Source organism: Ovis aries, chromosome 1 (assembly GCF_016772045.2).
Source record: "Ovis aries strain OAR_USU_Benz2616 breed Rambouillet chromosome 1, ARS-UI_Ramb_v3.0, whole genome shotgun sequence".
NCBI classification, from domain to species: domain Eukaryota; kingdom Metazoa; phylum Chordata; class Mammalia; order Artiodactyla; family Bovidae; genus Ovis; species Ovis aries.
Window position 1 is genome coordinate 106069995 of NC_056054.1, and position 16196 is coordinate 106086190.

General features: G+C 52.2%; 1 protein-coding gene across 1 annotated transcript; it reads right to left on the reverse strand.

The window, feature by feature from the left end:
• Positions 1-287: 287 nt before the first annotated feature.
• Positions 288-15550, reverse strand: UBQLN4 (ubiquilin 4). The gene is made up of 11 exons (XM_027976314.3): positions 15416-15550; positions 13718-13869; positions 13100-13317; positions 12260-12522; positions 10132-10290; positions 6086-6311; positions 4876-5015; positions 4300-4383; positions 4017-4132; positions 3634-3820; positions 288-2281 (listed from the first exon to the last, which is right to left on the reverse strand). The coding sequence occupies exons 1-11, from the start codon at positions 15521-15523 to the stop codon at positions 2129-2131; spliced, it is 1806 nt and encodes a 601-aa protein (XP_027832115.1). The 5' UTR covers positions 15524-15550; the 3' UTR covers positions 288-2128.
• Between the last annotated feature and the right edge of the window lie 646 nt (positions 15551-16196).

The window sequence follows — 16196 nt, forward strand, 5'->3', positions numbered from 1 at the left end:
TTCTTTGGCTGTGTTAGGTCTTGGTTGCAGCACGCGGGACTTTCCTTTCGTCATGCAGGGATCTTTCGCTGTGGCTCTTCGGCTCTAGAACAGAGCAGGCTTCAGTAGCTGTGGAGCATGTGGGCTTAGTTGCCTGCAGCATGTGGGATCTTAGTTCCCCAACCAGGGATGGAACCCGCTTCCTCTGCATTGTAAGGCAGATTCTTAACCACTGGTCTAGATACGGGTTTACAAAAGCCCTTTTCAGCCAGCCTCCTCTACCCCAGGAAACAAACACCAAGACACCCTCACAACAAAGACCATATCATTTATTTACAAAGGCCAGAGTAGGAGTTGGGGGAGGTAGGGAGGGAAAGCCACACAGACATCCTCTCTGGATTGCTTGGGACCCTTTCCCACTTGGGAGAAAATTCAGTTCCTCTTGCCTCCATAATTGGTCCTCCAAGCAGCTGGGCTAAGTAGCAGAGAGAGGAGGTGATCTGAGCCTCCCCTGTGCTCCACTAGAGTAAAGTCCAATTCCAGATCAAAGGTATCATTGCTGCCCTCTCCTTTCCTTCCACAAATAGAACTTTCTGGCCTCAAGGGCAGGAGCGGCCAGGGGTTCTACAGAGTAAGACTCCTCCCCCACTATCCCCCGAAAGCAATAAGGGGAGGGGTAATCAAGGGTGCCAGTCACAGCCCTGACAGCTTCAGAAGGGGTACCCACACTACCCAGGGATCCAGAGGCCTAGGGGACCCAGCTCTCCAGGGTGTATATATTCCTGACCTAGACAGGCCCTTCTGCCTATTTCTGCCTGGTGGGCTGAAACTCTAACCAGAAATCAATAAGGTATCCACCCTCCCACTCAACTCACATGCACATGTGTGCATGCATGCATCCATGCACCCACCCACCCACACACACCCTCACTGCTGAGACAGACCCCAATCCTCTTCATGTCTTCTGAGCGGGGCTTAAATCACTGGTACCTGGAGATGCGGGCAGGTCCTGGGTTCATGGAAATGTGTGTGAATGTACAGAAGCATGTGTGTTTGAGGAAATGGAACCAATATAATCCCTTGTGAGCCATACTATTTAGCTTCACTGAACCCTTTTCTTCAACTCAAATTTCATTACCATCTCTAAATCTCTTTTGCCAGGCCAAAGCCTAGACTCTGTGGACTAAAAGAACTATTAGTGTTTCCATTCCCTGTCCATTCCAACTTCCAAGTTCTCTGCTCAGGCTATTTCCCCCATTCCCTTCCTCCAGAAAGTCTCATTCCCTCATCCCCTTATTGGGCTGGTACAGGGCTTAGGTTAAAGCGTCTGCCTCCAATGCGGGAGACCTGGGTTCAATCCCTGGGTCGGGAAGATCCCCTGGAGAAGGAAATGGTAACCCACTCCAGTATTCTTGCCTGGAGAATCCCATGAACAGAGGAGCCTGGCAGGCAACAGTCCACGGGGTCGCAAAGAGTCGGACACGACTGAGCAACTTCACTTCAGGGCTTGTTAACTCCTGCTCCAGGGGGCTGCGTCTCATGTCTCCCTTCAGACAGGGGGAACAAGCATCTTCCTTCCACTGGGAATGCCAACAGACCCCCTGAAAGTGTTCAGAACATGGGGTGAGGAGGAAAATCACAGCCTGCTTCACCTGGCCCTCCTTCAGAGGATGGAAGTCTAGCACTGGGTAGGCTGGAGGTGGGAGGGGATGAGGGGAAAGAGAGGAGGAAGAGTTACCAAAAGTAATCATAAGACAAGAAAAATCCTAGTGGTAGAGAGAGAAGACCCTGTTCTAACAAAGCAGACAGTGGGTTCCTCCTTCAACTCCGCACTGCCACTGAGAAGTGTGAAGGCTGCAAAAGATGGTTGTGGGGTAAGGAGGTGGGGCCAATCAACAAAAACTGAAAACCGTTTAAATAGCTCTGCTCGAGCAGGCAGGACCAGGAGAGAAGGTTCTACAAGAGGTGAAGTGGAAGTGGAATTCTCAGAGCCACGGGGTTGGGGCCCACCCCTCTAAAGTCACCCTACTGTCTGGAGAGAACAAGGGGGAAGAACAGAAGGGATGACAAGCTGCAGAGGGCCAGCCTGACAGAGGAGCCAAACGCTGGCATCAAGGGAAGGGGGGCGCCAGAGGCCCAGGCGGAGGGATTAGGAGAGCTGAGAGCCCAGCAGCCTCTCGATAGCTGCGTTGATGTCCCCTCCCGTGGCGATCAGAGCCTGCAGGTTGGCCTCACGATTGATGAAGCCCATGGAGTTGAGCTGCTCCAGCTGCTGCTGAAATCTCACTTCTGGCGTCTGCACCTGGAGGGGACAAGCCTTGTGAAGTGGGCTCAGGACCAACCCCAGAGGGCCTAGCTGATTCTGAGGATTTATGATGGAGAGACGAAGTCCTCCTCAGAATCAACCAATGGGGTAGGGGTCAGTGACCAGCAAACAGAGGCCAGGGGCGACAGCATCCCAAATCACTAAACAGCTGTGCCATCATGGGGGGCGGGGGGGCATCTTTCTTGAAATTTCAAAGTAACAAATAGGTCTAGATCAGCCCATATTCCTAACCCTCCATCAGCACTCTGGAGATGTTAACAGGCAGTCCAAAAGCCAAATGTTCTGCGGTGAGTAAATACCGCCTCCAAACCTGCTCCTGGCAACTGTCACACACACGGCCACATTAAAGGTCAGAGAAGGGCCCCCGGAAAACACGAACCTGTTTAATTGTATTTAACCCATCAACAAACACAGTTATTTACAAAAGAGGAGGCTTTTCATTTTTGACACTCCAAAACACATCTCCTGGAAATGTTTTCCCCAAGGGATGTTCAGGAACCCATAGCCTAGATCACGAACAGAAGACTCAGGGTTGGAAGAAGCCCAGCGATCAGAGCGCCCAACCCGCAGTCCAGGAGCCCTTTGCCGCTCTGTGATGTTTCCATCATGATCCACCTACACTGAGCTCCAGACCCAGCTGGACTGGGCCTTGGAGAGCACTTCACCCAGCCCTCTCAGAGCCTCGCACAGAGCTAGGCACACTTCCATTTCTGTTGAAAGGCTTTCCCCGGAGGTCACAGAGGTCGGAGAAAGGTCAAGGGGCTTACCTGAGGTAATCCCCTGCTCTGCCCCCAAGCCCCAGGCCTAGACTTTGTAGCCCAGGGCTCTGGTCACCTCTCCTCCCAGAATCCTCTTCTCCAGTCTCAGAGACAGAAGCTGCTTTATTTATTTTTATTTTTGTTTCGGCTGCACCACATAGCATATGGGATCTTAGTTCCCTGACCCGGGAAAGAACCCGTGCTCCCTGCAGTGGAAATGTGGAGTCTTAAACCACTGGACTGCCAGCAAAGTCCCAGACAGAGGCTGCTTTAATTATCAAAAGAGTCCTCTGATACAACAGAAGTATTAAAACACAGTGGTTAAGTGAGCTCTTACACAAGGCACATAGACCAGTACTCAGCTGACCCAGTAAGTGCTATTACTATGCTCATCTCCAGGTCACAGCTGTGGAAACTAAACTGATGGAAGATCAGTTACTTACCTAAGGCTAGAAAGTAGCAGACCAGGAACTAAAGCCAGGCCTGGCTGACTCCAAAACCAGCTTGTTTCCACTTGACTGCCACCCTTAGCACTGCAGGGTCCTAGCACCAGTCCGCTGCCCTGCGTACCTGTGAACTTCCGCTTCCAGCCAGAAGCTGGATCATCTGTTGCATGAGCTGCTGCTGAGCGCTGGAGGCCCCTGCTGGAGATGACGTGACTGGGAGGGCTGGCGAGGGGGTGGGCGCCTCAGGCGCAGACCCGGCGTTGCTACCTGCTGAGGATGCTGGGGGCCGGGCCATCCCAAAAGAGCCAAGGCTGCAGGCAGGAGAGACCGAGAAGGGGGAGATGGCCTCTGAGAAAAGGGTAGGAACGCGAGATCCAGCAGGAAAAGCAGTTGGAAGAAACAGGAAAACAGATCCTCAGGGACACAAGGGCTGCTGAGAGCAGCAGGAAAAGGGCTTGAGGGGGAGGAGGAGCCAGATCCCTGTTGCCCACCTGCCCCCGCCCTCACCTGGGTACCAGCCCTGGGGCCTCGGTCTGCAAGGTCTGCAGTCCCTGCTGGATCTGCAGCAGCGCCTGCATGGCTCGGGGATTGGTGAGAATGGAGAGTGACTCTGGGTTCTGCATCTGGTGGGAAACAACATGGAAAGGCCACAGGAGGTGGCAGGAGTCGGGAGGTGGCCTAGACCCTGGGTCCAGAGCCAGGCGAGGCCCCTCCCTTAAGCTCCACCCCCTGGGCCTCTGGGTCCACACGGGTGGCCCTCAACCTCCACCCGTCTAGACTCCTCACTTACCTGCTGCAGGAAGACCGGGAGCTGCAGGCGGAGCTGCTCCTGCAGCTGGGGGTTCCCCGCAAAGAGCGGCACGTTCACCATCATCTGCCAGGGAAGGTAGCAGGGGGAGGCCTGGGCCTACCCACCCTCACAATGCCCCCACCGCCTCATCTCCCTCAGCACCCCACCACTGTAGGAAACCGGGCCAGCTTTTCCAAGGATCTCAGAGTATCCTGAAGTCCTAGGTGGGACAGTGAGAGGAACTGGAACTATACTCTGGACAAGGACAAGAGTCAGAAGCCAGTCTGATGAGGATGATAATAGCGAACATTTCTGAGTACACAGGGTTTACTCTGTGCCAGGCCATGTGCTAAGCACTTTATATTATTAATTCACTTAACCCTCACAACTCCGAGGCAGGTACTATTGTTATTACCATTTTACCGATGAGGAAACTGGGGATAAATAACTTGCCTGGCTCATGCAGCTAGGAAGTGGTAGAGCTCAATACAGAAACCCAGGCAGTCTGGCTCTGGAGCATTTTGATCATCACAAGTCACAGCCCCCAGCACACTCCCCCTCATGCCAGTCCCATACCTGAGCAGCAAAGTCGGGGTTCTGGGCAAGTGTTTGCATCATGGTGCGCATGTAGGGGGCTGAGATCACGTTCTGCATCAGCTGGGGGTTCTCAGAGATCTGCTGGAGCAGGGCCTGCATTTCTGGGCTGTTGAACATCCCTAGGATAGGAAGGGAAAGAAACACAACAAGAGAAAAGGGGTCCAAATGGAAACCAGATGCCTGACTTCAATCTACCTTACTTCAGGCACTGAGCGGTTGCAAAACTCAGAAAGGCAGCAGTAAAGTGGACGCCCACGTCCCGGGGAGTGGGTCCAAGTCTCTCTTGACCCTGAGGTCATCTTGCCTTGCTTGGTCTGGCTCCCTCACCATCTGTTCTGCTATGATCAAGCCGGTTACAAACTGGGTCTGATTCCTATCCCTCTGCTCCTGCCACAGGTCAGATAATGTCAGAGTTGGAAAGGATTTTACTAAAGATGACCCAGATCAATGGTTTTCAAACTTGTCGTAGCAGCAGAGACCCTTTCCTCAAACCAAATCTCATTAGGAATCCAAGTATGTCAATGGTCTGGTTGGAGCTGGGGTGGAAGGCCTGGAGCCTTTCCCATGTGGTCTTCCCCCAACCTGGCGATGGTCCAGACCCCTCAAGACTCAGCAGTATAATTCTGCAACCATGGGTTGGGTTCAAGTCCCTTATTTATGAAATAAGCATATAGAGGGAAAGGGACTTTCCCGACCAAGATATTCCCAAGTACAGAGAAATGGCATCTACCAGACATCCCTAGGGCCATTTATAGTCATAGTCTTGATAAATGGGGCATCTCCCAGGGTTGCGCAGTGCATAACCTACACTTCTGTACAAGGCAGCTCTGCACATCCCTCTCGCCCAGCCTCACATCTACCCGTCCCTCATTCCTCTCACACACCCTCATGCCCAGTCTAACCCATTTACACTGGATAATACCAGCAGAGTTGAAAGAGCTGAGAAAGTGGGACCTGGTTCATTCATAAGCCTCTACTTAGGTTACTCTTGGGGACACTGGGACAGGGCTAGAACCAAGCCTCACCCTCTGAAGGGTGAAGCCACTACTGCAGGCCAGAGCTCTGTCTGTGGCTCCGATACAGTCTCACCTCTGTCTTCAACATTCTGGAGCAGTGTGAACCCCCTTCAGGCCTGGGGCAGGGGGCTGCCCTGGTGACCCCACTCAGCTCCTCCCACCCCAGGACATACCTGACCCCAGGCTAGCCGCATTGATCCCAAAGGGATTGGAGACTGTCGGGTGCACCTGGCTGGCCCCTGATCCTCCGGTGCCCTCCCCACCGGACCCGGGGGCCTGGGAGGCGGGGGGCGAGGGGCTCCAGGGGTTAGGGAGGGGCTCTCGATTCTCAGTCCGCAGAGGCTGGGAGGATGAGCTCTCGGAGTTCCCGGCCAGGGAAGAGAAGGGGTTGTTGCCAAACTGGGAGGAGGGAAAGGTTTTGGGTTAAGGACTGAAACAAATCAGGGAGAAGGGCTAGGCCCTTTCTTTCTTCTCACCTAATAGCCTCCCCGTCCCCAGGAAAGGGAGAGAGATCTAAGACTGTGGAGGTCCTCATGTCAGTTTCTGGCCTCACAATGGGCGACTTCACCCTCACCCTGCAAGGCAGCAGTTGGCTGATGCTAATGACTGGATAACTGAACCCCTCAGATAACCGGAACCCCCCTCCCCCCATCTTCCCTGGTGGCTCTAGTCTTCTCTGTGCTCTATAGTACTTGACACACACCTTTCCTACTGTGCAGCAAGATACTTGTTTTCCTTAGCTTTTAAGGGGCAGAGACAATGTCAGATTCACCTTGGCACTCCTGGCCCCGACACTAGTAGGTGCTCAATAGGTAACTACTGGCTTGATGGGAGCTGACTCTACTCCAAGCCCTGTTTGCCTTCAGCTCTCCCTTTCCCAGCCGCCTCGGTCCAAGTCTAACTCCGCTGAGCCTTCTTCTGCACCTCCAGATCCCCCATGCAGCATTCTGTCCCTCCAGGCACATCACAGTGGAGCCCCTCAGAGGGGCACACCTCTGGCTGAGCACGCTTCCCTAGGTCTTGCCCTCTGTTGCTTCCTCTAGGTAATCTCTTCTTTCTTCTCTCCACCCCCATCTTAGACTGGCTGCTTCAGCTAAACAGTCCCCCTTAGCACCAGGCCCCCTAGGATGTTACCCAGGATTGTCTCAGGGTCTGCACCCCACTTCATGATGGGCTGCCTAAGGTGCACCCAAAACTGCATCTGAACCTCCTCCCTCTGGACCCGCTGATAGCCAGGAAAGAGCTCTGTCTGAGGCCTGTGATGGCTGAGGGAGCATAGGCCTCTTCCCCTTGCTCAGCCTCCCTCTCCTGTTCCCAGGCAGGCCTTACCCATGCAGGAGGTACCTGAGCAGCCTCAGCCCCACCGCACCAGGGAGTTTCATATCCAGTTACTTTTCCTGTTTATTCAAACAGGGGGCCAGCTCCTGCTCTGAGCTGTGGTTCCTTTGCCCTACCAGATGCCTGTTCAGATAATAGGGTTTGCAGGCCAGGGAACATGTACCACAGTTTCAGTCTTTGTCATCATTGCAGGTTTCCTGTTCTGGTAACTTGCCTAGCACCCAACCCCACCTAGTTCTGGGTCCTGCTTTGCTCTTCCCCGTACACCCCGAGGCCTGAATCTCTTTGCCAGAACTCCCAAAAGTGATAACTGCCATTTATTGAGCACCTACTATGTGCCTGACCCATTCATTCTAATGCTTACAATATCCCTCTAATACACCAGTTCTCAAAGTGTGGTCCTAGGACCTCTGCAAGGTTTAAAAACAATTTTTATAACCCTAAGACATTATTTGCCTTTTTCACTCTCATTCTCTCATAAGTATTCAGGGGTGTTTTCCAAAGGCTACATAACATGTGACAACGCAATGGACTGAATGCAGAAGCAGATCTGATCTGAGAACCCAGCCACACAAGCCAGACGTTCAAGAGATCTGCAAAAATGTCACACTAGGCCGTTCTTTCCTCTAAAGTTTTGTTTTGGGAAATGAAGTTATTTTTTTAAAAGAGCATGCTGGTTATATTAATGTGCAATGGGTTTATTGTTATTTTTAAATGAGTTCATAAATGTTTATTTAAATTCTCAGTTTTAATTTCAGATTCAGTGAATATCAATAGACCTAACCCACAAAAACAAAACCTCCTTGGGGTCCTAACTATATAAAGGGGTCCAGAGTGGAATTCCCTAGTAATCTAGTGGTTAGGTCTCCATGTTTCCACTGCAAGGGATGCAGCTTTGATCCCTGGTGAGGGAACTAAGATCCCACATGCTGTGCAGTAAGGCAAAAAAAAAAAATTTTTTTTAAATAAATAAATAAAGGGATCCAGAGACCAAAATGATTGCTATAATACATTGTTTCCATTTTGAAAATGAGGCAGCAGGAAACTCAGGGAGGCTTAAGCAACTCACTTAAAATCACACCACTCAAGAATGGTGGAGCAGGTATTTGAATGCAGGCTTGTTGTTGCCAAACACTGTTCTTTTAGCTGAGCCAGTGGTTCTCACACCTTAAAGTATATCAGAATTCGCTGAGGGCTTGTTATAAGCCTTGCTCAACTACTGGAATTTTTTTTTTTAACCAGGTACATGCATTACTTTGATATACATTTTAAATTAAATACTTAAGTAAAATAAAACTTAAATGAACTAAAACCCACAGGTAATCTTCATAAGCACTTTCTAAAATTTGAAAGAGCATGGCAATAATCGTCAAGATGACGGTGAAGAATAAGCTGCGGGGGGAGGGGAGAGTCACCCTACCTGATGCCCAGGCTTAATTAAGACAACATGGTATCATTATAGGGACACAGCCAGCAAGGCACACACCAAAGAATCTGCCTGCAGCACAGGAGACCCGGGTTTGATCCCTGGGTCTGGAAGATCCTCTGGAGAAGGGAATGGCAAGCCACTCCAGTATTCTTGCCTGGACAATCCCATGGACAGAGGACCCCGGCAAGTTACAGTCCATGGGGTCACAAAGAGTCGGACACGACTGAGCGAATAACACTACCGCTAGTGATGCCATGAACAAGAAGTCTGTTGGGATGGCAAGGACTGCTCAGGACATGGTGCCTTTTCCTTTCCACAAGGGAAAAGTATTGTGAGGTCCCACTCTCCTACCTGGGTGCTGGTTGTGGGGGCAGGCTGTTCAGTTTGTGAAAATCCATCAAGCTGAACACTTAGGATACGTGCACCTTTCTGCAACTATATTATTCTTCAAATGAAACATTTTTAGATGTTTTTAAAAAACAAGTCTAAAATTATACAAACAGCATATCACTTCTATAAGGTTGAAAAAATATGCAAAATGATGCCACAGATTATTTATGGATACATGCATAGGTAATAAAAGAATCAAAATGCCAAACACCAACTTCAGGGTGGTAGTGACTCTGAGAGGGAAAGAGAGGCATAGGATGGGGGAGGGGCACGTGAAGGCTGCAGTCCCATGTGTAATATCTTCTTTGCTAATGTTAAAGATATCTAGGAAAACACACAAAATACTAAAAACATTCATTAACTCCGGGATAGAAAAGAGAGGGCTGGAGATGGAAATAGAAGGATCCCTTTTGTATACTTTTATTAAGCTTGGATACCTTTCCACACTTTTTAAATATCCTTCTGTTTACTTTGTGTAACTTCTGAGTTTTGAAACAGGTAAATGCATAATGTATTTAGTGTAAATTAAACTTTAATATGAGAGAATGCTATACTTTTTGTATATTTGAAAAAAATTCACAAAACATTTTTGAAAGCACATATTCCCAAGGCCTAATTCCAGAGATTGATTCAGTAAGTATCTCAAAGGTGGGAACCAGGAATCTCATGATTAACAAGCACCCCAGGTGCTTCTGATGCAGGTGATCTGTGGACCACACTTGAGACACACCATGGAAGGGTAGGCTCTTTGACTTCAGGCTTGCCCCACAACCTTTGAGCCCTCGGCGCAAGAAGTCTGTCAGAACAACGTCAAAGCCCTTGGATACTACACTGCCCCCACTCCCTAGGGACCTCTGCTATCTTCTGCCCTAGTGCTTCAGGCCCATGCCGAGATGGACCACCCTTGGCTCCATGCCCCGTGAAAACCACCTTCAAGCCAAGGCCTACCCTCAGGGCACTAGGGAGGGAAGGAGGAGCAGATAGCACCTCAGGCTTGCCTGGGTCTGGGGTGGGTGATCCCGAGCTCAGACTGCCCTCCCACAGCCCAGCCCCTGGCCCCACCTGCTCCCTGGCAGCACTAAACATGGGCTCCTGGATGTCCGTGTACATGCGGCGGAGGGCATTATACCCTCCAGGGATGCTCTCCAGGTTGCTTAGAGCCCGGTCCTGGTTCCGCATCATCTCCTGCATCATGGCTGGGTTGCGAGCAAGCTCCATTGTCTGGTGGAAAAGGGAAAGAGAGAAAATGACTCTGGAACCAGGAGGTCACCAAGCTTGGAAAAGTGTGGCCCTTGAAGAGGGGGACCAGGACTAGGGTCCAGGGCCCAGGAACTGACCCAGAGTGGCTGGGAGGAGGGTGAACTGGATTTCCTTTCTCTACTGTCATCTTGGCTCCAACCCTGCCTCTCTGTGGGTATTCTGGTTGACTTTTGGGGGTACAATGATCCCAGATGGGGTGAGGGCAGCAGCTTTCCTCCCTCAGGTTCAGGGGATCTGCAGAAGTATCAGGGAACACAAGGAAGTTAAATAAGAAAGGACATGAGAGGGACTTCCCTTGTGGTCCAGTGGCTAAGACTCTGAGCTCCCAATTCAGGAGGCCCTGTGTTCGATCTCTAGTTAGGGAGCTAGATCCCACATGCCACAACTAAAGATCCTGCATGAAGACCCAGCACAACCAAGTAAATAAGCTAAATAAATATTAAAGAAAGAAAGGACATGAGAAAGGGGAGAAAGCAAAAGAGAAAGTTAACACCTATTGAACAGTTACTACATATAGGCACTGAGCTAAGTAATTTACAGAATTCAAGTCACTTTAATCCCCATGATAACTATCCCAAGTATGTTTTTCTGTCCCTATTTAGCAGATAAGAAAATAGGCTCAGAGACTCACTGCCTAGTACCCACAGTCAGTTAGTGGTAGAGACAGGGTTCAAGGTCGGGTTGGTCTGTCTGACCAAAACTAGATTACGGCTTCTGAAAAATGACCACAAATTGGTGGGGGGAAAGGAAAGCTTTCCTTGTCCTTCTTCCTAAATCTGCTCCATCCATGCCTCTTCTAAGACACTTTTATGTCTATGATAAGCCTCTGATCTCTTATTCCACAAGTCACTCATTTACTAAGTACTTATTGAGTGGTTAACTATACACCAGTGGTAACTATACACCAGGCACTGTTCTAGGCAGTGAACAAAACATTTGCAAATTCTTGCCCTTCTGGGACTTACCTTCTTGTGAGTCCAGCACTAGCGTCCGCAGTTCTGCTAAGATCATCTACCCTCGTCCCCTAGTGGGTGGCCACAAGACGGAGCTCCCGAAGACCAACACCAGACCCCCTTGCCTGGGTCTTCCTTACCCACCTAACCCTCCCTTATCTACCAGGCCCTGCCTAGCCATAAAGGTCTCCAATCCTATTTTTCATTCCCAGGCCTTTGTGCTTGCTGTCCCTTAGCCCTGAATACTCTTCTCTTTTTTCCCCTCTGGTTCATTCTTCCTCTTTTGGGTCTCTGCTTGGGCAACACTTCCTTTATGGTCCCCTCTCAGCCCCAGGGTAGGGTCAGGAGCCCTTCTATGTACTCCTAAGGGATCCTGTGACCATCTCTATGATAATACTATCCATGCTGTACTATAAATGCCTTCTTACTTGGCCTACTTCCCTTTGAGACCAGAAATTTCTGGGGGGCTTCCCTGGTGGTCCAGTGGTTAAGAATCGGCCTGCCAACGGAGAGGACACAGGTTTGATCCCTGGTCTGGGAATATCCCGCATGCTATGGAGCAACTAAGCCTGTGTCCCGCTACTACTGAGCCTGAGCTCTAGAGCCCAAGAGCAGCAGCCACCAAGTCCACGGGCTGCAGCTCCTGAAGCCCGTGTGCCCTACAGCCTGTGCTCTGCAACAAGAGAAGCCACGCAGTGAGAAGACGCAACAAAGAGTACCCCCATTCGCAGCAACTGGAGAAAGCCCACGCAGCAACAAACACCCAGCACAGCCAAAAATAAATAAATTAATTAAACAAATCTAAGAAAAAAAAATTTTTTTTAAGTAGTTCCTAGAGAGCTAGGCCCATGTCTTTTCATTACTGTACCCCCAGCGCTCAAAACATGGCTGCTGAATGAATGAGTGAACAAATCAAGGTAGGACAAGGTAGGACAGGGCACAGCTGGGTGCCCAGGGTCCTCCACGCCCAGACCCACCTGCCTCATCAGCTCAGGGTTGTTGAGCATGTGGCTGATCTCGGGGTTCCGCTCCATCAGCTGCTGCATCTGGGGGTTGGCCATGATCATGTGGCGCATCAGGTCGGGGTTAGACATCATGTCCTGGACCAGGGGGTTCTCCATGATCTGCGACAGCATCTCAGGATTGGACATCAGCTGCCTCTGCATCTGCTGCTGCAGCTCCATGAAGTTGGCAGAGCCCAAGCCCAGGCTGCCCAAGCCCAGGATGCCCCCAAAGCCAGCTGTGGGGGAGGGGGGCAGGGTCAGTTCTTCCCAAGGCTCTTCCACCTGGCCAGAGCCACTGAAATCACCTGAAGGAACCAGGATGGGCCCCCTCTGCTTCTCACGTCTCCCTTTCTCGATCATTTCCACAGACTCAGCCCTGATCTGCTGCTGGCAAAGAGATGGGTGCCTACCAGACTGAGACCTCTTTGATGGCCGAGGCTGACAGGCAGGCACAGTACTGAACACAGAGAGGGCAATCAGTGACGGCCTCCCGAATGAGCAAATAAATATTCTCCAACTGGCTACTGTTGGGCCCACCTTTTTCCCAAACTCCAACACCCTCTCCCAGGGTTTTCCACATCCCCAGCCCCATTTCTCCCTTCACTCTTAATGTTTCACCATGGGCCCTCTTCTGGGAAGCCCTTGCAGATTGGTTTCCTCCGCACGCAGCTCAAGCACCAGTGTCTGGAACACTATGTTCAGGGGCCCCAATCCCCATCAGATCAGGAGCAGGGATCAATATTCCCCTCTACTTGGTCTCTCTCCCACTCTATAGACTCTAACAGTGTGGTGCTTTCCTCCCTAAAGGCTTACAGAGTATGGATGTAGTGGCACTGGGAGGTCCCTCCCCAGTCCCTGGGGAGGTACCCCCTCCACTGCCCCTTCGGCTTCCACTGCCTGTATCTGAAGTGGCACTTCCAGAAGTGGAGGGCTGGGCAGACGTGGCGGGTGAAGCAGGGGTGGTGGAGGGGGCTGAGGCTGGGTCTGGGGTGGAAGGGGAAGAAGCAGTGGCAGTAGCTGGATCTTGAACCCTGAGAAAGAAAGAAAAATCCTCATTGAAGTGGACACAAAAGGGAAGACCATGATTTCTACATGTGCTGTGCAGCTACAGCCCTAAACCAAGCCACCTCTGAGGTAACCCTGCGGCTGGAGCAGGGTGACGCCGGGGCAGTCAGCAAATCGGACAGAGGGAGAAAGGAGCCAGTATCCTCTATCTCCAGGTCATTTAGGGCGAGGTAAGTCAAGTTCCCTGGCCCTGCAGGTCCGATCACAGGGCCTTCTGGCAGCCCATTGAAGAGCCACTTTCCTGGGTCTTGGCATTCCACAGACCTTCCACAGACACATGCTTAAACAATGGGTGAGAAAGTGTCAGATGGGGAAAAACAAAGAAAGCCCAATCTGAGGCTGGACCTACTCCTCTCCTGAACTTACTTCTGAGGGGTCTTGATGACCAGATGAACAGTGAGCCCATCCTTGATCCCATGCTGGTTCAGTGTGTCCCCATCCTTGAGGATCTTGCCTGCGAAGATCAGGACCAGCTGATCCTGCTGTGCCTTAAATCTCCGGGAGATTTCCTCTTTAAACTGTGATCAAGAGGCGAAGGTCACTGTGGAGGCTGCCTGGGCTCCACCAACCAGGGACCCTGCCTCTCCTTCAAAGCTTCTGCATTCCCTTGCTCCCACCTCTAGTTGTGGGAAGTCCTTTCAGCAGTCTTGACTCCATCCCTCCAGCTGAAATTAAGCGGCTCCTTTCTTAACCAAAGGAGCTGGACCAGTGAGAGGCTTCTCTCAGCAATACTCCAGGGTCTCTCACCCTCCCAAGCCCTGCTTCTATCTGCCACTCCCTCTTCAGTCCCAAGTTCCCCCTGAGGGTACTACCTGGGCAGTTCTCTCATGGAAACTCCTTGGCCCAACCCTGTCTCCCCTCAGCCTTCTCTCTTCAGACTTCAAGTCTCTTTCCTCTCTTTATTCCCAGTTTTCTTGTAACAACTACAACAAATAAGTCCCAGTTATTTATAACAGCACTAACTATACATGTTAATTATTATCTCCATTTCAGAGACCAAAAAACTGAGGATTAGAGCAGTTAGATAACTTGCCCTGGGGAAACTGGAACTCAAGTCTTGACATCAAAGCCCAGGCTCCTCTTAACCAAACACACGCTGCGAGGTGGAGGGGCGGGGCGGGGGTGGGGAGCTCTCAATTAGAGCTGATTTCAAATTCAGCTTTGCAGGCAAAAATTATTTAAATTATGGAATGTGGTCATTTTATATGGTCGGGGGTAGGGGTAACGATGGCAATAAAGGCTGGCTGGGGAGAGTTAGGCTCCCCAAACCTATTACACACACCGTCCCCGCCCCCCATCAACCCAAGCAAATCAAACACACACTCTTAAGTAGAGGGTGCACTTGTTTAGCAAAGGCAGCTTCCAGACCCCTCCCTTCCAATCAGACGCCTATCTTAAACCCCGCCTCTGTGAAATTCTGGAGCAGCCACAGGGAGGTGGCGAACGCAGGCAATATTCCCTCATTCACTCATTCAACACATTTTACTAAGCACCTACTGCACACTGTGTAAATCCCAGAGGGGCTGAGAATCAAATGTATCCACTTTAATTTGAAAGAGTAGGAAAGATCCAGGCAGAGGGAAATCCTCCCCGCACCGACCAGGCGTCAGAATTCTGGGCGTTCTCTGAGTCGCACAGTAGGCGCCCAGAGTTCCCCCCAACCTGCGCCCCGCCGCCCACTCTCCGGTCTCAGCACCTGGCCCGGCTCCCACTCTGCCTCTGCGCCTCGAATCCCGACCAGTAACCGGGGCGAACACTCCTCTCAAACCTAGGGTCCTCCCGCCTTCCCAGTGCAAGGTGTCCTCTTCCCACTCTCCACCACGCCCCCAGCTCAGGCCACAAGGCAAACGCCGGCCTCCCTTCCCCAACACGCGCCACGCTCCCCCAGATCGCCCTCGCAGGATGCCCCCTACCCGCCAGCCCTTCCCTCCTGCTCCTCCGAGTGCCTGCTGGGCCCCCGCCCTCCACTCCCCGGCCCTCCTGCACGCCCGACAGTCTCAGAGCCACCCGCCTCTTCGCAGACCCCTCCTCCGCGCTCACCCCCACCCCCGCCACCCGTACTACCTCTTTGACCGAGGCTCGGTCGCAGATCACAATTTCCTCCTTGTCCTTGGGGGTCTTGACGGTGACCCGAATGGGGGGCCTCGTCTCGGCCCCGCTCGGCTCCGCCATGCCACCGCCGCCACCCGGCCGCCCGCCAGCCCGCCCCGGCTCCTCCTCCTCCTCCCCGCCCGCCCGGCCGGCCGGGCTCGGCTCCGGCGCCTCCAACACTCCCCTGTCCCCTCCCTCCCCAAGGCTTCACCGCCCCCTCCGGACCCGCCACGGCCACAGCGCCCCGGGCGGACTGGGGGGGCCACTGCAGTGGGGTCCGCCCAGGGCCGAGCCCGGGGTCCGGCGGCTTGGACCGGGCCTTGCAGGGCTGCGGTCTCCGAGGGGTTCGGGGCGGGGGCGGGGCGTGTCGGTCACTGCGGGGCGGGGGCCAAATTCCCCGCGAGAGACCACAGCCCGACGCAGCCCGCCGGAGCCGAGCCGAGGTGCCCCCTGGGCCCAAGCTGCCCCCGCCCCTCCGCGGGTAACTCCAGCTTCGGGACAAAGGACTTTCTGTGTCGCCGCTTTATCTCCGTTCCCTGTGATAACTGGCCTTTCTCCGGAAGCCCAAATCCTTTCCAGGCCTGAGACCTATCCCGACTTTGAGGTTGACTTTTCTTACTCTTGGATGTCCACCCAAAAACTCGTCTCTAGGACTGACTTTATTCCCCTGCGAGTAGTGGCTTGCACGAAGTCTACAAAGTACAGTTCCAGAGACCTGAATTTTGCCTGCGCGGCCTTTCTGAACCTTGATTTC